General features: G+C 45.5%; 1 protein-coding gene across 1 annotated transcript; it reads right to left on the bottom strand.

Annotated features, from left to right (window-relative positions):
* Positions 1-23670: 23670 nt before the first annotated feature.
* FOXL1 (forkhead box L1) lies at positions 23671-24867 on the bottom strand. The gene has a single exon (XM_063141253.1). It carries the CDS (start codon positions 24865-24867, stop codon positions 23671-23673), a length of 1197 nt encoding a protein of 398 aa, XP_062997323.1.
* Positions 24868-25635: the final 768 nt, after the last annotated feature.

The following is a 25635-nucleotide window of genomic DNA, read 5'->3' as shown; positions in this document are numbered from 1 at the left end:
AAGATTTTTGTTTTGTTTTTTTTTTGCTTTGTGTTTTTTTCACAAAGCAGGAATAGAAAAGCACACTAATTGTGCCAGCTTCTCTTCTGCTTATTGCAGCAGAAATATAGAACGTTCTTTTCTAAGCTCGGGAAAGAAAGAAAAAAGTACGAATAGCTGAATATATGCCAATGGAAGGTTTCACTCTTATTTTGAGCCAAAGGAATACTTTAAGCACTCTGTGAATATTTGAACGTGCTACACACATGTGGGGTCAGAGGACAGTGAGGTGCCCCCTCCCAAACAATGGTCCCTCCCCTGTGTCCACCCCTGTTGTCCGTCCCCCCCCCCCATGTTGACTCAAAGGAAAGGTACTTTTTAACATATAAACTAAAACTGAATAATAAATCAGATGAGGAGCAATAGCAGCTGGTGGCAATGGTGGTGAGAAGGTCAACTCTCTGAGGAAGGGGCCGTATTGAGGATGTCTTGCTCCACGGCCCACAAAATCCTGGAGCGAGACTATTCATGTAGCTCTGTGTACAATAAGGGACTGGTAACCAGGATCCATCTTCAGACACATGTCTTGTCAGCCTTCATAAATGTCCCACTAAATAATCCATTTCCCCCTTTGCAAAATATCATGTCCATCACTTAGATTCCTAATCATCCCAGCTTTATTTATTTGTGATGGCATCATGGTTTCCTATTCAGCACCAGTACTTGGCAACATCAGAAAGCACCCACCTCCCCCCATGGAAGGGAACCTGGTTCTCTTAGTTCTTGACGTGCTGGTCAAGTGAGAAAGTGCAGATGATAATCAAATAACTGCTACAGAAGCTATCCCCAAACTAGAGTCATGCAGATGTTTTGGACTACATCTAAGTTTGATGGGAAAGGGGAGTGGGTTTGCAGCATCTACAAGCAAATAACATTGTCCTATAGACTGCCAGTAATGTCCATCAAGTTGCTAGACACAAGAGACAGGGCATTTTCTATGGTGGCCCCATGTTTATGGAATGCCCTTCTACATTTTAAAGGGATTGTTTGGGGGGAAACTACTTTGATTTTGGATGTGTAAATTCTGCAAGCTAATTTGTCAATCCTTTACAGGTTTTTGTAATTCTAAATAACTCCACCATTCCCTCTTCAGATAGCAATGCCCTATCCACATATAAAAGTCTTGCTAGCTTATCAGTGAACACGGAACATAGACTATGACTTAGGCTAGCCTATCAGATGTCAAACACTGAGTATGTTAATTTAGAACTCATGGGGCAATATCTGATGCTTCCATGCCACTTATGCAATTGACATAGCGCTAACGTAAGTAACCTCTACCACTATCCCAATAGCATAAGCTATTTCCCCATTCAATCCATCATGCCAGCTTGCGTTATTGGTGCTCTAGTGTAGCACTCTAGTGCTACATCAATTGTGTAAGCAAAGAAGCAATGTTGGGTTCTGACTATTAACAACAGTTTATAAAAACTCCATGAGTACAAATGTGTACATGAATTTATTTTTTCTTAGCAACATCAAATGCTGCTGCAATAGAAAACATATGTCTAAAAGAAAGAAAGCAGAAAAGCTTATCTATGCAAACGGGGGGAAATATTGGCCAAATTTGAAAAATAGCTTTCAACAAATGGCATGTTCAGCTTCTTAAAGTCAACGTATTTTACGATATGCAGTATTTAGATTTCATAATCAGTTCATCATGCATGACCTCACTATAAACTGCCCAGAAGAATTAGCTCAATCCAAGCCAACCGATTGCAAACAATCCCCTAAAGTGAATCATTTGTCTTCCCTTAATGAGAGAGTCAGAGTTGATGTGGAGTTTGGGGAATCTTAAGTTTCTGAAAATCCAACGAAACAAGCCTGCTCAATTTGCTGGGCTGAGACTTACATCACATTGCATTCAAGTCTGCTAATTTGAAAACTACTTGTGTAATTTCCTTTCTGATCCCCTTTGCTAGGTATCCAAGTGCTAATAAGGAGTCACGTTTACATTCTTCGGGAAGGATTCATCACTGCCAATACTGGCTGTAACTTGAACGTTTTGAGAGAACGTCTTGTTTTCCTTTTAATCATGCCATCACGAATATTACTGCATCGAGTTACCCCTTGTGATGGTTTCATCTTGAGCAGGAGGCACCACCCACTTTAGGGACCACATAAACTCAAAGAGGCTGACCTTGTTGCCATAAGAGGGCAGTGCCCACCACTCAAGGCATATTTGAATTGCTGTGACTAGGGATGTCCCTAAAGTCCTAGGTGAACAATCATAGAATCATAGAATAGCAGAGTTGGAAGGGGCATACAAGGCCATCGAGTCCAACCCCCTGCTCAATGCAGGAATCCACCTGAAAGCATCCCTGACAGATGGTTGTCCAGCTGCCTCTTGAAGGCCTCTAGTGTGGGAGAGCCCACAACCTCCCTAGGTAACTGATTCCATTGTCGTACTGCTCTAACAGTCAGGGAGTTTTTCGTGATGTCCAGCTGGAATCTGGCTTCCTTTAACTTCAGCCCGAACAGAGCAGAAAGAAGCAGCTCTGATATAGAATTATTCCAGATTTCCAACACTATGAGCTCCATCAGACCAGGGGGGGGGGGGGGGAATCACGCTTGCCTACCGTCACGTCTCTGCCCCGCCCCCCACTTTTGTTGCTCTGTACTTCCTTTTTCTCTCAGGGAGAGGAAAGAGGAAGTAAAAAAGTGCACATGGCCCATTCAGGGGCTGTCTTTATCACGCTGCTTCACCTGCACACAGCAGGAGAAAGCAGCAACTTCCATCTTTAAAAATAATGTGGACTCACCAGGGGTTTTTTTGTTGCTGCATGAAGAAGGCTAGAAGGGGTGAGAGACATGCAGGAGGCAGACGATGTCTTGAGAGGGACCCGCGAAAACCTGTGAGTGCCCAGTAACGAGCGTGCAATAAAACACACATCTGATGACAACCTAAGTTAGTTCCATTTCAATTTAATTCTGATTAGAAATTCCAATTCTGGAACGTAAAATTACTGGAGTTCAGCAAATGGGCCATGTGGGTGTGTATAGAAGAAAGATAGTTTTTCTTATTGTTATTTTTCTTTTTAGAACAACACTTTGCTTGCCATTAAATAAAGCTGTATGTGCAAATATAATGTATTTCTGGCATTTGTGCTTTTATCACAATTGGTTGCTTGGTTTGTGGTGGCGGGGAGTGAAAGAGTTTGTTCAGTAGGCTTGGGCCGGATCGACACTGAGCAGGATATAACTGTCTGTGGAGTGTGTCCTGGGCCTCAACAGTTGTCACTACTCTTATAAACCATTTTAAAATAGTAGCACAGATCCTGACTTGGATTTTCATGAAATCTTGAAAAGAATTTTGAATAGGGTGACTATATGAAAAGGAGGACAGGGCTCCTATATCTTTAACAGTTGCATAGAAAAGGGTATTTCAGCAGGCGTCATTTGTATATATGGAGAACCTGGTGAAATTCCCTCTTCATCAAGATCACTCCATCTAGCTATGCCCTCAGTGTCTTGTAATGCTCACATAACTACTAGGCAGGTATTGCAATTCCCAGGTGCTTCAACCAGCTTTGATATTAATTTAAGCTGAAGAGAAACTCGGTTCTTTCCTCCCACCCACCTCAACCTGGCTTCAGTTGTCCATGCTCTGGTAACCTCCAAGTTAGATTACTGCAATGCGCTCTTCGTAGGGCTGCCTTTGAAGACAGTTCGGAAGCTGCAGCTCGTGCAAAATGCAGCGGCCAGATTGATTTCGGGAACCAGAAGGTTCGACCATATAACACCTGCTCTGGTCCGCTTGCACTGGCTGCCTGTATGTTTCTCAGCCCAATTCAAGGTGCTGGTTTTGACCTATAAAGCCTTACACAGCTTGGGACCACAATACCTGACGGAACGCCTCTCTCAACGTGAATATACCCGGTCACTACGTTCAACATCTAAGGTCCTCCTCCGGGTGCCTACTCCGAGAGAGGCTCAGAGTGTGGCAACGAGGGACAGGGCCTTTTCGGTGGTGGCCCCCAGACTGTGGAATGATCTCCCTGACGAGGCTCGCCTGGCGCCAACACTGCTATCTTTCCGGTGCCAGGTTAAGACATTCCTCTTTGCCCAGGCATATGGTGGCACATCTTAATCACCCACATGTTTTGTTTTTTAACAGTTTTTAATGCTTTATGTGTGTATGTTCTGTTTTTTAGAATTTTAAATTTTGTATACTCGTTTTTATCTTAATTTTAGAATTTTTGTAAACCGCCCAGAGAGCCCTGGCTGTGGGGGCGGTATATAAGTGTAATAAAAGAATAAATATAAATAAACCTTCCAAAACATCTCCATCATTCCTCATACCCGATAACCAGGCTGTTGCTCTGGCAGTAGCAGGAGATAGGATGAAAGGTCTCTTTCTCCATGCCACCCTGTAGTCCTTTGTGTGCTGTTGTGGTAGCAACCCAGGAACTGGTAGCTCTAGGAAATGTCATTTTCCCAGGACTACTGGCATTCTATGGAGTTTGTATGAGGATGATACTCAAATTTGGGCCTGGGATCAGGTATATTCCCTGAAGATTATGACAAATTTATGTTTGCTGTTCTAAAAGACTTCCCAGATGATCCCTACAGTAAATTAATTATCCGCTGTTACTCCTTTGTTGTGGGGAAGCCAGGCATGTTTCCATAAAAGAGCATATTTTGTTATCATGGTGTTCCCGGCATTCAAAAGGCTTTGGTTAGTGTGCCAGCTGCAGCCTTTCATGAATAAACATGATCTGGCCATGGTCATCCATGCCTTGATAACGTCCAGATTAGATTGCTGCTTTGGGCTTTGTGTGGGGCTGCCTTTGAAGACTGTCCAGAAATGTCAACTAGTTGAGATGCAGCAGCCACACTGTTAGCAGTTTTATTCATTTTATTTACTGTGTTTATTAATAACTGCAATTCACACTTGCACTTCTACGCTGCCTTTTCTTAAAGATCTCAAGTACATTGTTCTTTCCCCGCACACACACCACAAACATTTTCTTTAATCCTCAAAACACCCTCATGAGGTAAGCGAGGGTAGGAGATAGTGACTAGCCCCACTGAGCATCATTGCTGAGTGGGGGATGTACACCTGGGTCTATTCAGTCCTAATAATCTGATGATCGAACCCAGGGATGAAGACCTTTGGACCCAGGGGTCAAATCCACCACCCTTGGGGACACATTCCTAGGTTCCCCAGATGACCACACCCCATTCCTCTGGACCCACTGCTTCCTCAGACTGCCAATCAGTTGATGGTTTCTTGGCCCACCCTAAAACAATGAAATGCTTCTCCTTTAAGATCAAATAGACTTGTATTTTGGGTATTGTTAGCCCCACCCCTTTATGTCTTTGGTCCTGCCCACCACTGGAATGCAGCCCTCAAAAGCTTCTCCAAGTTGGAATCCGGTCTTCAGATTGATGGAGGTTAAGCACCATGATCTAAGGACTACACCCACTGGTTCTATAGATCAATCTCTCCCAATATGGCATCCTTCAGATGTGTTGGATTACAAGTTCCAACATCTCCAGTCCCAGCCAGCTAGATGTGCTGGGAGCTGTAGTCCATCACATCTGGAGAGCGCTAGTTTTGTGTCTTCCCCTTCCTCCATGAGAAAGAAATCTCGGTATTTCTAAAGCAAACTTTATGGTTTCCAGCTCCATTTACAGCCATAACTGCAGTACCTCTTTTCCCCCATTGGGCTTATCTTCTCCAACTCCCAACTGAAGGTCAACTTTCTCAGAACTCAAACTCAATAGTTAACAGGATACAACATATCCGCCTTCTTTATATTAACAAACATTATATAAGCTAACAGCTCAAAACTGTGTAACCAAGTCCAGAAATCTTTTTGGTGGTCTCTTTTGTCTCGGCAACTTCTCCTAACACCAGGAACATGACTGTTTGAGAAGTGATCTATCTGTACTGATAATGGCTCAGCTGCTTTCATCATTCTCATCCGAAAGGTCCAAATCACATTAAAGATTAAACTCCTTTCCTACTTGTTCTGTCATATATACTTTGGACAATCTTGACAGATTCCATTTCCTACCATCATTCAATATTAGAAAATGTACTGTGATATTTTCACTTTGTTTCAGATCAGAATATTTAGACTGTCCCTTTCTAACCCTGTACGGTAGTTGCATTCAAACATAGGCCTTAGCTAGACCTAACGTTTAGCCCGCAACAGAGGAGGGAAGATCCCGCAATGTGTTTATCGTGAGATCCCTCCTCTGTTGACATGCGATGCATGATGACCTCAGAAGGAGAGGTGTCGCGCCCGCCATTTTTAAAATTAAAGGGGCAGCAGCGCACCAACGCTCGTGCGCTAAAGGTAAGCAGTTTTAGTTTCCCCACTCCCCTCACCCTACCCCCAATGTGCGCAGTGCTCCTGAGGAGTGCTGCACCCCGTGCGCGATTCCTGGCTCCTCGTGAGGAATCGCGTGGAGCCGGGTCAATCCGCAGCACCCAGCCACATGTTCTGCGGTCTCGGGCTCAACCCGGGTCCAAGGAAAAACCAGGGCCAAAGGGGAGGGTGAGATCCCAGGGCAAGGGAGGGATCATCCCTCCCTGATCCCAGGATCCCCTATGCGTCATGTGGATGCACAGGAACGATCCCAGGGATCACCTTGGGATTTCGCCTGGTCTAGCTATGGCCAAAGTCTCCAGTTTGAAATGTATGAGATTTACTACTAGTCTTCTTATCTTGTAGTCTTGTATTTTTGTTGTTGTTGTTTTTTGTTTCACACAATTGAGCATCTTCTTGTCCTTGGGTCTTGTTTAACAAAGGAGCCTCAAAGATCCTTCCATTTAATAAATTTAGCATTAGGTCTGAATCCTCTCCACAATTCAAATGGTGATACTTCTGTAGAAAAGAAGATGTTCTGGGTATCTTCTTCAGGCAGTCATTGTTGGGAGGTTTTAACGCATTGGTCTGGAACCAAGCTGCACTTTGGATCATGGCCATGACCTGCTTTCTGAAAACCACCAGTGCAGTTCATCAAACTATTTGCTCAACTAGAGAGGATGGTATCTTGATCTTAAGGAGTTGTGCTCACTGTGCATCGTATATCATCTCATTAAGGGCATTGTCCCTCTATGTGGGGGTTGGATTTGGTTGATAAGAGACATCACATAACAACTCGAAACAAGTGGTTGACTGCAAAAGATCTTGATTGGACTCAGCCGCACCTCTCCTCCCATTGGAAAGAAGTTGGATTCTTCAGTGTTTTCATCGTTCATTTGGAGACCTTTGTCTCCCTGAAGTCTTTTTTCCTGGCAGTGAATTTTTCTGATATTATTCTTGTTGTGATACTTTCCAATAGATCGGTTCTATGCACAGTTCCAATGTACAATGCTCATTCCACAAGGGATGTTCTTGTTGCTCCAGTTTCTCGGAAAAAATACTTTTCAGCTTAGCTTTCTTCCTAATAAACACCATGATTCTGGATCTGAATCATCATTGTTGTTGTTGTTGATATTGTTGATGTTATCCTTCATGCAGTGATTTTATATATATATATATATATATATATATATATATATATATATATTTATATTATATTATATTATATTATATTATATTATATTATATTATATTATATACCGCCCCATAGCCGAAGCTCTCTGGGCGGTTTACAAAAGTTAAAAACAGTGGGCATTTAAAAAAAAATACAAAATTTAAAACCATCAAAAAATATAAAAACAACAGTATAAAACAGTATCCATTTTAAACAACAACAGTTCTGGGGTCCATTAAAAAACAAACTTAGCATATGTTGTTAAATGCTGTTAAATGCCTGGGAGAAGAGAAAAGTCTTAACCTGGCACCGAAAAGATAACAATGTTGGTGCCAGGTGAGCCTCATTGGGGAGATCAATCCGTAATTGAGGGGCCACCACTGAAAAGGCCCTCTCTGTTGTTGCCATCCGCCGAGCTTCCCTCGGAGTAGGCAATCGGAGGAGGACCTTAGATGTTGAGCGCAGTGTACAGGTAGGTTCAGATAGATAGATAGATAGATAGATAGATAGATAGATAGATAGATAGATAGACACACACACACACACACACACACACACACACATGTGTGTGTGTTTGGTGTGTGTGTGTGTTACTACCTGAAGCTGTTTTCCAATGTATCTTGGAGTGGTGAAATCCTGGGGTGGTAAGAAGCAAACATGTATCTGTGGTGGTTATAAACTCAAAACATTAGAAAAGTATCAAAATAAAACTTTAAGAATGAATGTTCTTTGGTGTTGTGGGGTATTTGTTGGGTGAATATTTATTGCACCAGAGACAAATCTGTCTCTTTTGATATAAATGTTCCCCAATGGACTCCCCTGGTCAGATGCCTTCAAACTCTGCCTAGAGACCTCACAAGGCCAATAGTCTTATCCCATTGTGTCCCCCAGCCATTGATATTCAGTGTAGGGATATATGAGAAATGTGTTGAAGTTCATTTTTGGTCAGGATTTACTCAGTTTTCACCTTTTGCACCAAACATGGACTCAGACGCAATCTGTGGTCAATGTCCGTACATTTTTGAGCTTGCGATGTGATTCATGGACCAAAAGCAATGCATTCTGCAGCATGCGCACATTTTTTTTTTAAAAAAAAGCACATGGAAAAAATGCAAACTTTTGAAAAATGCGTACAATAATGGTTTAATCAATAGTAGAATAATGTGTATACTTCAAAGATGTGCACAATTGATGTGTATATTTGGCGGGTGGGGGGGACATGCACAAAAATATACATGGAAAACCCAATGCTTGCAATCTGATGCAGTCTCGAGTCAGATCAAGCTTTAAGATGGAATTCGGAGAACGAGGGCAAGCTTGAGTTTTGCTGATTCACTCATCCCTCGTTCAGTGGGGCATCAGCCTCGGTTCCCCATTTTTAATATGGGGATACTAATACTGCCCCACCATACAGGGCTGTTGTGAATATCGCTTAAAAAATGTGTGCACTTTGAAGTTTTGAAATGCACCATATATAAATGCTAAGCGGTGTGTGTGTGTGTGTGTGTGTGTGTGTGTGTGTTGGTTTTTAATTAGGCAAGGCAGCTGTTTCCTGCATGGGTGGGTCTACCTCGGACCTCTGGCAACCGAAACATCTGCCTATAAAGGCATCTTTGTAGCTTCAGTGCGGACAAGTTGACAGTAATGAGTGCTTCCACTCCCTTCAATCCAGTGGCTGGCAGACCAACGGAGCTGAGGACCTGAATCTCCACAGTATTGACGCTGTGCCTGCTTGTCTATCTTAAAGATGTTTCTGGTGCCTGCCTAGGTGAGGCGTTTGTATGCATAATATTTCAGTGCCCTGGGAACTGCCAGCCTCCCTGCCTTTGAAAAGGCACACCCGAGAGATTAGGGCAGGTCCGCAGGATGAAACCAGTGCCATCCCGTCATAAGAATGATTCAAATTACCCTGCCTAACAGTCCTACGTGCGTGGGAAGTGAATCACGCAGCTCCAAGGGATACTTAGGGTTGCCAGAGGGCCGGATTACCTCTGACTCTCTAGAGGTGTTGATGAGACAGCCGGGATCAATGTAGAGATGCAACCCTGTCAGGAAACAGACCGACTCCTCAGTAGGCTTTTGCGTGGAACCCTTGGAGGTCTTGCTCTCCAGAGTCATCAAGAGCCTACGACAAAGCAGGGATGCATCACCCAAGTATCTCGGATACCGGTTTATACACAGGGTTTTAGTGGGAAAGGGCTTTGTTTTGGGGATGACAGAGAAATCTGCAATGGATTCAAAAGACTTTGGATTTCTATGAATTTGACCTACCAATTCCTCAACGGACTGAGTTTTTCCAGGTCACATGGATTCTGCAGACAATTTTGTTGCTGTTGTTGTTGCTGTTTACTTTTTGGGGGGGAAATTTATGCCAATGTGCACTTTGCAACTGTGCATTAATGCTGATGCACGCCAGTGCACATGCACATTTGCCAATGAACAACGTTCTCATAGAAATATCCAATTCCATCGATAAGTGGAGCATGGAACGAAACATGTCTGACAGTCCCCAAAACACAGGCAGAATGGATTTAACAAAATCCATACATCCCTAGCTTCGTTGCTACCTGATTGGGGGAGGGGGGAGGGGGAGAATATTTGTATTCCAATTTTCACCCATGTTTTCTCTGTAACCCATTCTCTGAGAATCCCCATTTTATTTATTTATTTATTTATTTATTACATTTCTATACCACCCAATAGCCGGAGCTATTGCACTGCACTGCAAGGTGTGATCTCTTCTCTCCATAGCATACACACTGTGGTGTGTGTGTGTGTGTGTGTGTGTGTGTGTGTGTCCCCAACCAACATCTTTTACCCCCTCTTTTTCTGTTTCCACACTCACAGGTCTCTCTGCCTCCTCCGTCCCCCAAAGAACCTTCTGGTTCTTTGATCCTAAAAGTCCTCTGCACCCTATCTTCCATGCTACTCTTCATCTCTCTTCTTTCCTTTTGTTAACCCCCTCTCTCTTCCCCCACCCCATTGGTTTCTTTGCCTTCACCTATCCCATTTTATTATTATTGTTGTTATTATTATTATTATTATTATTATTATTATTATTATTATTACTATTATTTTGTCTTCCTTTGCTTTTTCTCTGCTGTATTTCTATCACCAGTGGTGTACTGAAGCCAGGATCCAGAGGGCTGAAGCCCCAAGACTCCTTAATTAGCACATATGGTGATGGAAGCAGTTCCTCTGTCCATGGGCTTATGTGGTGGGAATGCCTTATATCGGAAGCCAACTAAGTTCAATTTCCTACCATGCCCCAGAACACCTGGTGCAGTAGCCGGACCCCTGGTTTTTTCATGGATCACCCGTGACGTACTTTCTTTGTCCCTCTGCGATTAACCTGGGAGCACAAACTTACCCTTGGTGAAGTGTTCCTTAATTCATCATCCTTGCGCTGAGATGTCCCGAACTTTCTCTCCAGCGAGTATGGGATTGTTCAGCTTGTTCCAGATGACACTGTATAGCCTAAGTTTGCCAAATGGAGGACTGTATATAAATAGTATGAAATCCATAAAATGAATGAAAAGCGAAGCGAAGAGGGCAACATGCTTTCCTTCAGCGTAGGATTTCCTCCACTGAGACATCATCAGAGCCTGTCAGAAGCTGGGCACATCTCCAAAGGTTAGAGAGAGGGCCAAAAAAATGTATAATTTCTGTTTTAACAGAGGGCCATTTCTGTCTCGGCAATTTTTAAACAGCGTCTCACTGCAGCTGTGAAACAGACGTTTCATCTTGCGACTGCTTCTCCAGATTGTAGCAGCAACTAGCATTGCCCCCTCCCACTTCGCAGAGATCCTGTAGCTTGATCAGACAGAAATTGAACTGGTGAAGCTTTTGCAGGTCTAGTGACAGAACAATCTAGGGAGCTTTACTTATGACAATTTTGCCTGTCCCAAGCTGTGAAAGGTACAGAAGCATTTTTTTATTATTATTATTTTTGGTAAAATCCCCATTTGAGTACAACGCTGGATTGCTGCCAGTGTAAATGTTAAAAATATCAGCCTACTTTAGCAAATAAGTTGAGATTGTGGTCCTCAAGCCAAACAGAGGTCCAGGACTTTGGGTATTCGTTTCTGTACATTTTGGGCCTCAAACCTTTAAGTGACCTCTTGTATTTTTTCAGCTTAGCCCGAAGAATGTTTAACTTGCGGTTTGATCACTAGCAGAAAACAGCAGGTCCATTATGAGAACTTTGCCTAACCAGATTTTATAGGGGGTGGGGGGAAAACGCTTTTTCTTTTCTTTTCTTCTCTTTTCTTTTTTTAAAAAAAGTTTCTAAAGGTCAATAATTCAATCAGTGTTTTATCTGGTAAGACTAGAACTGGCTGAGGAAAGAGAGTGGCAAAGGCCTAGAGATGCATGAGAAATTGGTTTCAGTTCATTTTTCAACAGAATTTACCCAATTTGCATCTACTGGAGCGAAAAGTGGACACAAACACAATCTGTCGTTGACTTCCATACACTTCTGAGTTTATGGTGTGATTTGAGCTGGGAGAGGAGAAGCAAATGTGTTAGGGAAAAAAAGCATGCATTTGAAAAATGTATACAGGAAAAAAATGTGTAACATTTCAAAAACGTGCGCAATTGATGCATACATTTGGGGGAAATGCCCAAGAAAAAATGTGTGAATTTTCGTGTGAAATGCAAAACCAAAGCTCGTGAACTGATACAGACACGAGCTGAAATGGGCTTCGAGGTGAAAATCAGAGAATCTCAATGAGCCCCAAATTTTGCTTATTCGCACATCCCTAGCAGCAGTGGTAACTAGGGCTGTTCACCACCTCGGATCCGAACCCCGAATCTGAAGCAGATCGGGGTGATTCAGAGCTCCGAATCATGGATCCGAGGTGGTTTGGGGGGTGGCTACACAACCCTAGTGATAACCCTTTGCTTTTGTCACATTCAGCAAGGTTGTTCTTATGTTCTTATGGATACCTGTGGATCCTATTCATGCTTGTGGAGAGCTAAGCAATGCCAAGTTCAAAGGCGCTTGCTTACTCCCATGTAAGCACATACAGAAAGCTTGAGTGACCTAAATCGACAGACTCGGTGGGACTTTGCCAAAGATGGGGGCGGGGGGGCTCTTTAAGAATACTTAGATCCCCAGACCCGCTATATACATGAAAGTCTACGGAGGGGGGCTGAATCAACTTGAGGCCAGAATAAATATAAATGTTTAACAGTTTACTTTAACCCTCCAATGGGAATGGAGTTACTTAACTAGATTCACATTGCCAGTGATCTTTTCTTTTCTTTCCTTCATGGAAATCAGGACTTTCCTTAACAAAACGTCTTGTGGTCTCTCTCTCTCTCTCTCTCTCTCTCTCTCTCTCTCTCTCTCTTTGTTTCTTTATAAGTTTGTCTCAATGTTAGTTTTCTTTGGCTTCCCCATAGAAGGCTAAGCGATTTTCTTTTGAAGTTTTTATTGATGAATGAGCTCCTATAAATAACTCTCCGGAGTAGCCGCCTGATCTGCCCTCATGCTCTGGAGCAATTGTAATGACATGAAGAAAGAGGAGGGGGGGTGAAATTTATGGCTGCCTGACATGAAATATTTTGGTGGGCTCCATACTCTTTAGCTTAATCTCGACAGATGTAAAAGAAATGCTATGTCTCCAACAACTCCGATTACGCGTGTTGCTGATCGGGCAAAAGCAGCAACAGAACAGGCTGTCGAAGGTATGCTGTTAAGACTTTAATGTCCTGGATAAAATTCACGCCTTGGGATAACAGAAGGAATCGGGAGAAACCGGCCTCCATCCAAGATCTTCGGGGGAGATGTAAAACAGTTGAATGTGCTCCACACATATGGGCCACCTGCATTTCAGCACTCTTGCAGAGATGGATAGGATGGAAGATAGATAGATGATAGATAGATAGATAGATAGATAGATAGATAGATAGATAGATAGAAGATAGATAGATAGATAGATAGATAGATAGAAGATAGATAGATAGAGATAGATAAATAGGATAGAAGATAGATAGATAGATAGATAGATAGATAGATAGATAGATAGATAGATAGATAGAAGATAGAGATAAATAGATAGATAGATAGATAGATAGATAGATAGATAGATAGATAGATAGAGATAGATAAATAGATAGATAGATAGATAGATAGATAGATAGATAGATAGATAGATAGATAGATAGGGATAGATAGATGATATGAATATCTAAAACCTCAGCATTCCTGTTTAACAAACAAAATGCAAGGAGCTCTTCCACCAAAAAAATACTTGCATATAATGAAGATTCTGTAGATAAAGTGTGTGTGTGTGTGTGTGTGTGTGTGTGTGTGTGTGTGTGTGTGTGTGTTTAGGGGCAGAGAAGAGGCTAAGCTTAATTTGAGCCACCACAAGATGTAGTTATGGCCACCAATTTGGATGCTTTGAAAGGGGGTTGGATAAATTCCTGCAGGAGAAAGTTCTCATTGGCTACCAGTCCTGATGACTACGTGCTACCTCCAGTAAAAGGCAATAAGCCTATATACACCAGTTGCTGGGGAACATGGGTGGGAGGGTGCTGTTGCACCAGTGTCTTGCTTGTGGGTCCCTGGTTGACAGCTAGTTGGCCACTGTGTGAATAGAATTCTTGGACAGAGCCAACATGGCTCTTCTTATGTTCTTATGAACTAAGGACAGCCAGCCTGAATACCAGTTCGAAGGTGAAATGTAGTTATAGAATCATAGAATAATAAAGTTGGAAGGGGCCTCTAAGGCCATGGAGCCCAACCCCCTGCTCAATGCAGGAATCCACCTTAAAGCATCCATGACGGATGGCTGTCCAGCTGCCTCTTGAATGCCTCTAGATGTGGGAGAGCCCACGATCTCCCTAGGTCATTGGTTCCATTGTCGTACTGTTCTAACAGTCAGGAAGTGGTTGATGCACACTGCATATACTCAGGGGAAATCCCCCCACCCCAGGCTTCTACTGGCACCATTACATGATTCCCTGGCCCAGCCTTCATGAACTCCCATTAGCCCTAGCCAACATGGAAGGAATGCTGAGAGTTGTAGTCTAAAACATCTGGAGGGTACCAAGTTGTAAAGGCTGTTCTAGTCATTAAGCAGCTGCATGAGGTCATCTGGATTGAGTACACACATGCACACTCACTCCCTGCACATGAAGTACTAGCATGTCAGGTGATGATGGCTAGTCTAGAACCTTGCTCCCTAATATCCAGTTTTCTATGCCTAGGGCAGGGGTTTAGGACCACTTTCCACCCAAGGCCCAGATTCCATTCTGGAGAAGCTCTCAGGGGCTGCATTCAAGAGGTGGGAGTTACCAAAGGTAGGCCACAATACTCAGAATAGCAGCTTGTTTTCACCTCAAGCTCTTACTGCCAGTAACTCAGCATCTTGAGAGGAATTTCATCCTTTTAGAGCATGAGGGAAAACCTATGCAAAAGCTTGGAAACCTAAGAGGTGGGGCTAGTGGAAGAAGCGTGGGCATCTGGGGATCCCTAGAGGGCTATGTTGGGATCACGGGCAGGCCGGATTTGGCCCATGGGCTTGTGGTTGAACACCTCTGGTGTAGGGAATTTGTTTTTGTATGGAGCGGAACTCAATCAACTGAGCTGAGGTGGTACCTGAATAAGAGTGGTGTGTAAGTTCTATTGTGTGGCCAGAATTGGACTCCTTGGATCTTGAATGCCTTTGAGTTCTTGGATTCTTTCCAATCCTTTCTCCCTGTGCCTCCTGCAAGGTCCTCCCCTTATCCAAATAACCAGGGAGATCAGATAGGAGTTCTGTGGATTGCACATTAGCCTCTCCCTGAGCAACTAAATTGCTCCAGTTTGATGAATCGTGTACATTATAATCATGTTAAAATGCCCTGCCACAAGTGCAATGGAGCAAGCAAAGCAAACCTTTGGTTGTTTCTTCCTCTTGGCTGCTGTGTCCGTCTGTTCTTCCTTGTTTCTGCTATACACTTCGCATGGTGCAAGGAGAAGGCTTGGAATTGGCAAATGTCATGCCATACTGGCCAGGGCCCGGGCCAGTAGGCGGTGAGCGTAAACATTTGCCAAGGCTCTGGCCACAACACCATTCTCCCTTTGTAGAATGCATCTCAGAAAGGTCCTTTTTGGGGTGATGTGGTTCCTCTTCTTTGGCAATGCACAAATCTTCACCCTAATAAGGGGACCCAGACCTGGAGCCAACCTTGACATCGCTCACAACACAGCCCTGACATCCATCACAAGGTTAATTGAGACACATCCGGGTTCTTGAAATGACAAGTGCTCCACTTAGCCTGCAAAGGAAACATAGCTTTGTTGTTCGCCATGTTTCCTAATGTGGGAAGCAGGGCAGGGGGGAAGCAAAAGCCATCTTGTGCAAGAAACAACCAGCGATATTCTTTCTTTCTTTTTGACCTGGTTTTCAGAAATGTGGGAAAGTTTATTTATTTCTCCATGCATTCCTGATTCGCAATGTGCTCTCTAAAAATGTCGCTCAGATTTAGGCTGAGTGAGCTCATGCTAAATTTAGCAATGATCTTTTAAACAAACAATCTTTATGCTTTGCTGAATGGGCACTGAAGCTGGATTAAAAGTCAATTGTGTTTGCATGAATGTTACTCACAATGTTTCATTCTTCTCCAAGCTCACATCTAAATGGTTTATAATCTGATGGAAGGGAGAGTTGTGTGTCTAAAAATCTGAATGATTTTATCTCACTGTGGCATGTGGGGAAGAACCCCCAAATTAGAACCTGCTGTGAAGCCTCCGAAGGATCTTATATTTTATTTTTATTTTTTATTTTTAATGTTCACATCAAGAACAGAGTTCTAGGCCTGACTGTGTACAGGCAGTTTCTGCAGCAGCAGCGACAACAACCCACAAGATCATAACAAAAAATTGGCATCATGAATTGGACTACTTTTCCATCCGACTCCACCTTCTGTGTTTTCATAGTAGCTATTTAGATGCCATTTAGAGAAGTTCATGAGCCAAATATAATATCTATTCAAATTGACACAGAATAGATAGGTATTGCATGTAATCTGTTTTTATGGTTTTAAATTTTACATATATATATATATATATATATATATATATATATATATATATTATATGTTCCGTGTTTTTATCTTTGTAAACCATCCAGAGAGCTTTGGCTATGGGGTGGTATATAAATGCAATTATTATTATTATTATTATTATTATTAATAATAATAATAATAATAATAATAACCATAAAATCATAGAATAGTAGAGTTGGAAGGGGCCTAAAAGGCCATTGAGTCCAACCTCCTGCTCAATGCAGGAATCCACCTTAAAACATACCTGACAGATGGTTGTCCAGCTGGCTCTTGAATGCCTCTAGTGTGGGAGAGCCCACAACCCCCGTAGGTAATTGGTTCCATTGTCATACTGCTCTAACAGCCAGGAAGTTTTTCCTGATGTCCAGCTGGAATCTGGCTTCCTTTAACTTGAGCCCGTTATTCCGTGACCTGCACTCTGGGAGGATCGAGAAGAGATCCTGGCCCTCCTCTGTGTGACAACCTTTTAAGTATTTGAAGAGTGCTATCATGTCTCCCCTCAGCCTTCTCTTCTCCAGGCTAAGCATGCCCAGTTCTTTCAGTCTCTCTTCATAAGGCTTTGTTTCCAGATCCCTGATCATCCTGGTCGCCCTCCTCTGAACACGCTCCAGCTTGTCTGCGTCTTTCTTGAATTGTGGAGCCCAGAACTGGATGCAATACTCTAGATGAGGCCTAACCAGGGCTGAATAGAGAGGAACCAGTACCTCACGTGATTTGGAAGCTATACTTCTATTAATGCAACCCAAAATAGCATTTGCCTTTCTTGCAGCCATCTCGCACTGTTGGCTCCTATTCAGCTTGTGATCTCCAACAATTCCAATATCCTTCTCGCTTGTAGTATTGCTGAGCCAAGTATCCCCCATCTTGTAACTGTGCATTTGGTTTCTTTTTCCTAGGTGTAGAACTTGGCATTTATCCCTATTAAATTTCATTCTGTTGTTTTCAGCACAGCGTTCCATCCTATCAAGTTTGTTTTATGTCTTCCATCGTATTAGCTATCCCACCCAATTTTGTGTTGTTTGCAAATTTGATGAGCATTCCCTGCACCTCCTTGTCCAAATCCTTAATAAAATGTTGAAGAGCACTGGGCCCAGGACTAAGCCCTGTGGTACCCCACTCGTTACCTCTCCATAGTTTGAGAAGGTTCCATTGATAAGTACCCTTTGAGTCTGATTCTGTAGCCAACTGTGAATCCACCTAATAGTTGTTTCATCTAGCCCACTTTTAGCTAGTTCATTAATCAGAATATCATGGGACACTTTGTCAAAAGCTTTGCTGAAGTCAAGATATATGACATCCGCAGCATTCCGACAGTCCACAAGGGAGGTTACCCGATCAAAAAAATGAGATCAGATTAGTATGACAGGATTTGTTCTTGACAAATCCAGGCTGGTTTCTTGTAATCACTGCATTGTTTTCAAGGTGCTTACCGACTGACTTCTTTATAATCTGCTCCAAACATTTCCCAGGGACGGGGCCTGTGGCTTAGCGTTAGGTCCCTTGTTTTGCATGCAGAAGGCCCCTGAAACCCTGGACAGCCCTTGCTGCCAGTCAGTGTCGACTCTACTGGGCTAGATGGACCAATGCCTGACACAGTATAAGACAGCTCCCTATGTCCATATGATGTCGCTATCCATCCTCCAGCCCTCTTGCAAAGCGCAACCAACAAATCCATCTATTTGTAGCTGAATTTAACTTGTTGGATCAAAATTTGGAACAGGGATGGAATCTTTTCTGCTGCCCACTTCTTTTGTCTTTTCTCCAGCAGGTGAATACAGTTTTCTTAGGAGGGATTTTTAAATTGGTTGGTGGTACTTATTGCTCTCATGGTTGTGTTTTTAATGGTGACTTCAATTTACTTGTTTTTATCATGTGTTTTTAATGAAGATTTTGTTGTAACCCATTGAGAGCATCTTGCCCAAAGACCCTCCAAACCTGGAGCTGGCCTGGGCACCTCCATTGCATGCAGTACTTTCTGTATTCATTCCGGGTCCCAGCCCTCATTGCAGATCTCCACAGTCCCATATCACCCAACATCTTCCAACCAGCTTCCTGAAAATATCAGTAACCAAAGCTCGTATACGCAAGCTATCACTGCCTAATTACCACATTCAATTTGTTCTATTTGGCCTCCTGTCCACGGCTTTATTAGTTCTCAAGCCGAATTCGAAAAGCTCTCCCATCACACCCCTACTGAACTTACCCTGGACATCCATGGAAGGTGGCTGTTTGAAGGATTTGGCCCATTATAAAGCACTTAACGATATGTCTGGATGGAGCATTAAAGGAATCCTACAGGGAACAGTTCAGGCAATGGCTAGACAGATGAATCACAGACCTTAATGAGCCTTTCCCATCTACACCTTTTTTTAACTTGCTGACTCCCTCTTGGTGCTCCTGAAGCCAAGTTCAAATGGACTGCCTGTGTAACATCAAGTACTTTCTCTGTGTGTGTATGTGTGTAATCTAGGGCTGTGCTCCACTTTGCTTCAGAGCATAGAAGCAATAGCAAGGCGGCCTGATTCGCCTCCAACAAAGGCGGAGACGAAGCGGGTCGGGGGGCAGTGAATCGAGGTGAAGAGGATCAAGACCAAGTGGATCCTTCACCTCGATCTGGAGCTCCAAAAAAAAGTAAGTGGGGGCTTACCTGGTGCTGCCGCAGTCCATGTGGCAACAGCGACAGAGCCAGGTAAGGGGGCAGGGGGAAGGGTCTTACCTGAGTCCGTCATGTTCAGGCAGCGGCTTCAACTGAGCCCGAGGACTCAAACCAGAAGACCAGGCCATGGCGGCCTGGTCTTCCGGTTTCAGTCCTTGGGCTCAGTTGAAGCAGTCGCCGAACCATGATGGATGCAGGTAAGGGGGGGAGGGAGGCGGCCTTACCTGCTGCCGCAGCCACTGCAGAGCTCCGATTCAGATCTGGAGCTGCAGCGAAGCGGAGCTGAGCGGACCATAGGCAGATCGACATGGGGCAGAGTGGACTCAATCCAGAATTTGCGGATCGGGTGCGGAGTGGATCGGGGGGGGTCCATGCACAGCCCTAGTGTAATCCTAGTTTGCTCTTGCGATGTTTTCATAAATCTGGTAATCTGGTAAATTATTCCCTGTTAAAAAAAATCTAGAATGTGTGTGATGACGGGTTGGAGATGCAAATGCAAAGAGAAAGAATTGCCTCTTCCCTTGGTTGAGCAACCTCTCATTAATTCCCTATTCTAGCTAGTGTCTTACACAAAAGGGGGTGTCAATTGTGCTTCTTTTCCAAAGTGTGCATTTTTAAAATGTGTTGCAGAATTTTGGACCTGTTGTTGTTGTTGTTGTTGTTATATTACATTTATAGTCCACCATTTTTCTCTTTCAAGGAAACTCCTCTCCATTTTCCTCCCACAACAACCCTGTGAGGTAGGTTAGGCAAACCTCCCACACCTGCCTTCTGAAGTGATCCAGCTCCAGATAGGACTATGTGCTTTTCCTGCATATGTAGATCAGCTCTGTAGCAACTCTCTAGTCTAGGCAGGAAAGCTGGGTGCAGAAGGAAGGAAGGAAGGAAGGAAGGAAGGAAGGAAGGAAGGAAGGAAAGAAAGAAAGAAAGAAAGAAAGAAAGAAAGAAAGAAAGAAAGAAAGAAAGCTAGCTAGCTATGTGTTTGGCTGCCAGTTTCTCTCCTCAGAGCCAAAAAAAAGTGTCCAGCGTTGGATCCGGGAGAAGTTAATAAACCCATGATCTAGGACTTCTCCAATGTTTCCAGGAGATGCTTGGGGGGTCTGAGCCAGGAGCCACAGAGCTGTGGTGGACTCAGAGGCCTCTGGAGCCAACAGAAAAGGGCTGAGATCCAGGTTGTGGGGAAAGCTCTGTGTGTGTGTGTGTGTGTGTGTGTGTGTGTGTGTGTGTGTGTTTTGTTTAGCTCAGGATATTGAAATTGGGTGGGAGAGATTTATTTTTGTGTATGTGGCTCTTCCCCTGCACACAAAACCAAGCATTTCCCATGTTTGTAGGAATTTACAGGAACTTGCCAGAAGGAGGGCAAAGCAGTGTGGTTAGGATGAACCAGGAAGTTGGAGATGTGCAGAAGAGAGGCTGGATGAACTCCATCACAGGACTTTTTTCTCCCTCCTTGGGAGCCAAAACAAAAGGAGATGGGCCATCCCAGGCACAGACAACGGCCACACTCCAACTTGCTTCTTGAAACAATGTCCCCATCTTCCCACCATTGTTTAAGCCCGCTTTAGGCAACCGAATGTAGCGGTAGCCTTCAGATGTTTTTGTCTACAAGTCCCATGAGCCACAGCCAGCATGGCTGATGGTTAGGGATGATGGAAGTTGCAAGCCAAAGCATCTGCAGGGCACCAGGTTTGGCTTCTCTTGCACCAGATCATAAGACCTGAACCAACCGGTTCAAGTTGCTAAAAAAAAAAAAAGAGAGAGAAGTTTCACTGCCAAGATTCAGGGCCTCCCCTGGGATATATATTTTCGAAATTAAGGCTGCAATCCTGTACACACTTGGTGCTCATTGAACTCAGTGGGATTCACTTATGCATACACTTGCCTAGAGTTGCACTGTAAGGCTGCAATCGTATCCACATTGACTTGCCCTGCAAAAGACCACCTCCACAAAGGCTCCACAGCTGTCAGCATCACATCCCCCATCCCAGCAGGCTGTACAGAGGGAGACAGGAGGGGAAAATGGGGCCGTTTGTTTTCATCTTCCCTCCTCATCCCCTTTCCTTTGCATGGCGTGTCATTTTTATTATTATTGTTAGCTCTGTTATTTTACTGATGGTTTGCCACTCTGGGAGCCTTATCAGCTGAGGAGCAGGGTAAATACTTATTTATTATATTTATATCCCAACTTTTTCCTCCATAAAGAACTCAAGGTGGTGTACATAATCCTCCTCTCCATTTTATCTTCACAACAACAACCCTGTGAGGTAGAATCATAGAATAGCAGAGTTGGAAAGGGCCTACAAGGCCATTGAGTCCAACCCCCTGCTCAATGCAGGAATCCACCCTAAAGCATCCCCGACAGATGCTTATCCAGCTGCCTCTTGAAGGCCTCCAGTGTGGGAGAGCCCACAACCTTCCTAGGTAACTGATTCCATTGCCATACTGCTCTAACAGTCAGGAAGTTTTTCCTGATGTCCAGCTGGAATCTGGTTAGGCAGAGAATCTGTGACTGGCCCAAAGTCAGACAGTGGGCTTCCACAGCTGAGCAGTGACTCAGTTTTCCTGGGTTCTAGTCCAAAACTCTAACCACTGCACTACACAAGTATATTTAACTAAATAATAGTAGTGAGCAAGGCCCAATGAACGTCATGAGTCATACCTGAAATGGGCTGGGAGCAGGGTGGGGGGGAGCATTCCCACTCTGGCAGTAATCGTCTGTACATCTACTTGTACATAAATTCCATTGAAACCAATGGGACTTACTTCTGAGTAAACATGCATGGGCTCTTGGCCTCCTGTACAGGCTTCTATCTGTCCTTTGAGCTTAGTAACTAAAAACTACCCCCAACACACACACACACACACAACACACACATGACACCACTACCTCCCTCCACTGTAAACAGACTGCATAAGAAATGACCTAAAACATCAAATTAAACAAGCCTTGATTGGGCAAAATATTTTATTGAATATAGACTTTTGTTTCATATTGATTTTCTTTCTTTTTTTTTTAAAGAGGGTTTAAAAAAAATAAGACGTTTACCAACTAATATACAAAGAAAGCCTCATTTATTTATAGCAAGAATAAAAGAACGTCTATTATGTATCTTAAGATTTCTTAATATAATTATTGCTTTTAGAGAATGAAAGACTAGGAGAAAAGTGTACCTTGCTATTTATGGAGGATTTCTCCACAAGCCCCACTTTCACCTGTAAGGGCAGTCAATTGTTGGGGGGGGGGTGCGGGGGAGGGGTCTAATGAGGTCCAGTTGATAACAGCAAGCTTAAAAAATGGGGCGGAAAGATCTTGTGAGATGTTTTCTGCCTTAAGATACTTTGAAAACCAACAGAATCAAGAAGCAGCTGATCTGGAATGACCCCTGCATAGAGTTTCATATAGTGTGTGTGTGTGTGTGTGTGTGTGTGTGTGTGTGAGAGAGAGAGAGAGAGAGAGAGAGAGAGAGAGAGAGAGAGAGAGAGAGAGAGAGAGAGAATCAGGTCTTTGGTGAAAGAAATTCGATTTAGCGTGATCTGTAAAAGACACACACACACACACACACACACACATCAAAAAATACCCAGGATTTATTCAAAAACCCATCCAGAAAATGTCCGTGATCAGTTTGTGCAAAATGAGTCGCTCCTACATCAGACGAGGGCAACCATTATATTTGGCATATCCAGAGACCATCCAATCGGTCTGTTTTCCAAATGCCAAAGCCACTGGAATGAAACGATAAAACGGTGCGCAACTTTGGGTGGGGCCGAGGTGGGAATGGATACGGGAAAGCAGAAATCCGGCCTTTTAGAAGATGCTTTAGAGGGCCCGTTGACTCGGAAATAAATCCCATTCCAATTCCCGTGGTTTATTTCGGAGTACAGTTGGTTTAGGAACGCAGCCTCCCAACAGAGTAATCCTAGGGTGTTTATTCAGAAGAAAACCCCACTGTGTTCAGCCGGGTTGACACCCCCACCCACCCCAGGTAGGTGGACATAGGAGTGCAGGGAATAAAGCATGACTTCCTTCCCCCTTTCGAGGCGCGATCCGCAAAGCGGTTAAGCTTGCTGCGAAGTCTCTCCCGGCCACAAACCGAAAACGACTCCGAAGCAGAGGAACCGGTCGAGCTTGCTCCGAAACAAGGAGACTTCGCCGACAGGGTGGGAGCGAATTCGGGTTCACGTTCCAGATCAAGGCGCTCGCCGGAGAGAGCTTCCTGCCTTGGCCGGGCGGGGAGGGGAGGGGGCGGCAGGGAAACGCCAGGCGGCTGACCCGCGTTGCGCTTGCACGTGGGAATCCCCGTTGCGGGGAGACGTCAGGCGAAGCTACCTAGGCGCTCAGCTCGGCCGGCGCCTCCTCGGTGCGCCTGCGGCGTCTTCAGGGCGGGCGCACCGCAGCGCGCCCTTGGCCGTCGAGGGCGCTACTGGAAGTGAAACACGGTCTCGGGGAAGCGGAGAGGCAGGTAAGACAGGAACGGGATGCCGAGCTGGTAGAAGCGCCCTTGCAGGTGGGACTCCAGCACCAGGGAGGCGTTGAAAGCCGGCGGGCGGGTCTCCGCGCCCTCCGGGAGGCCGCCACCGCCGCTGCCGGAGAGGCCGTCCACTTTGGAGGCGCCCTTGGCCGGCCGGCCGTGCAGCGCTTTCTTGGCGAGGATGCTGTCTATGCTGAAGCTCTGCGGCTTGGCCGAGCTCCTCGGGGCTTCGGGGGCTTGCCGGGGGGCCGCGTCGGAGGCGCCTGGCCGCGCCTCGGAGGGGGCCGCTTGCCGCGGGAGCCCCGGAGCGCCCTCGCCGTCGAAGCGGGCGCTCTCCTCCGGGGAAGGCGCGGCGGCGGCGGGGCGCGCCGAGCCGCTCCGATGTGCGGCGCCGCTGCCGGGCGGGGTCACCTGGAGGTGATGGCGGAGCCCGATGGGGCCCGATCCGGAGCCGCCGCCTCCTCCTCCTCCTCCTCCTCCTCCTCCTCGCTCCTCCTCCGGCGAGGGCGCCCGCCTGGCCTGGGAGCCCTGGCCTGGGCCCGCGGGGAGCTCCGCGCCTTGCTCCGCGCCGGCGTCGATGGAGAGGTGGCGAGGGGGGAGCGGGCTCTCCCGGGGCCTCTTGGGCGGCTCCTCCGACGGGCCCCCCGCGCCTGGGGCGTCCTTCTCCAGCTCGGCGTCCTCCGCCCCGACGGCGCCCCCGGAGGCTTTGGGCTTCCTCTTCCTGCGCCGGTAGTTGCCGTGCTCGAACATGTCCGTGCACCTGGGGTCCAGCGTCCAGTAGCTGCCTTTGCCCGGCCGCCCCTTCTCGCGGGGCACCTTGACGAAGCAGTCGTTGAGCGACAGGTTGTGGCGGATGGAGTTCTGCCAGCCCTGCTTGTTGTCGTGGTAAAAGGGGAAGCGCTCCATGATGAACTGGTAGATGCCGTTGAGGGTCACCTTCTGCTCGGGCGCGTCTTTGATGGCCATGGCGATCAGCGCGATGTAGCTGTACGGAGGCTTCTGCGGAGGGTCCTGCCGGGAGAGGACCCCCGCCGAGGCGAACCCCAGAGCCGCCGGGGGGATCCCCCCTCTCTCGGCCCCGTAGAGATAGACCATTGGGTGGTGGTGATGGTGGTGGTGGTGGTGGCCGCTATAGAGCTGGCTCATGGCCGATCCGAACTGACTCCGGATTTCTCGCGCGGGGGGCTAAGGCCAGGAAAACGGGGGGTGCCTCCAGGGCTCCCCCAGATCTTCGTGCGTTGGGACGGTGGTGGTGGCCACGGCGCCTCCTCGCCTTTCTCTTGCTGCTTCTCGATCTGTCCCTGCTTCATAGTTCTTGTTATTTTTTTTCCCCATGAAGGGGGGGGGGGGGAGAGAAGAAGAAGAAGGGAAAAAAGGGGGCGGGTGGGAGGAAATGTGAAATAATTGTTGTAAGTTTGCGATTATATGTTGACTTAGCGCTGGAAAATAAATTGTCTCCGATAAACAGCCGCTTGTGCGCCTCAGCCCACCCACCTTAATTAAAATTTCCTTGCGACTTGCAAACCCCTTTCCACGTGGCCCGCCTCGTACCAGCCAATGGGTCTCCCCGGTGCTCTCTTCATTTGTTTATAGCATTAGTATGTTGATAAGTCTGCCCACCCAAGTCGAATCAAGCTGTGTTTATTTGGAAAAATTTCCGGGCACCCAATATATAAACGCACTGATCTGATGTTTGAAATCTCACGTCCAACCCGCCCCCACCCAGCCCCCGTCCCCGCTCGATCCTCCACCCCCCACCCCCCCCAGCCAACCCCTGGATGCTGTAAGCACAGAGTAGGATATATTCGCTGCTGGGGCTCAGAAGGAAAGAGGCGGGACGTCCAGCGGGGAGTCTTTCTCTTCTTCTTCCTTCCTTCCTTTCTTTTGCAGTCCGAAACATCCCAGTAGCAAAGG

The sequence above is a fragment of the Elgaria multicarinata genome, chromosome 14 (assembly GCF_023053635.1).
Source record: "Elgaria multicarinata webbii isolate HBS135686 ecotype San Diego chromosome 14, rElgMul1.1.pri, whole genome shotgun sequence".
NCBI lineage: Eukaryota > Metazoa > Chordata > Lepidosauria > Squamata > Anguidae > Elgaria > Elgaria multicarinata.
This window is presented reverse-complemented; position numbering and strand designations above follow the sequence as displayed.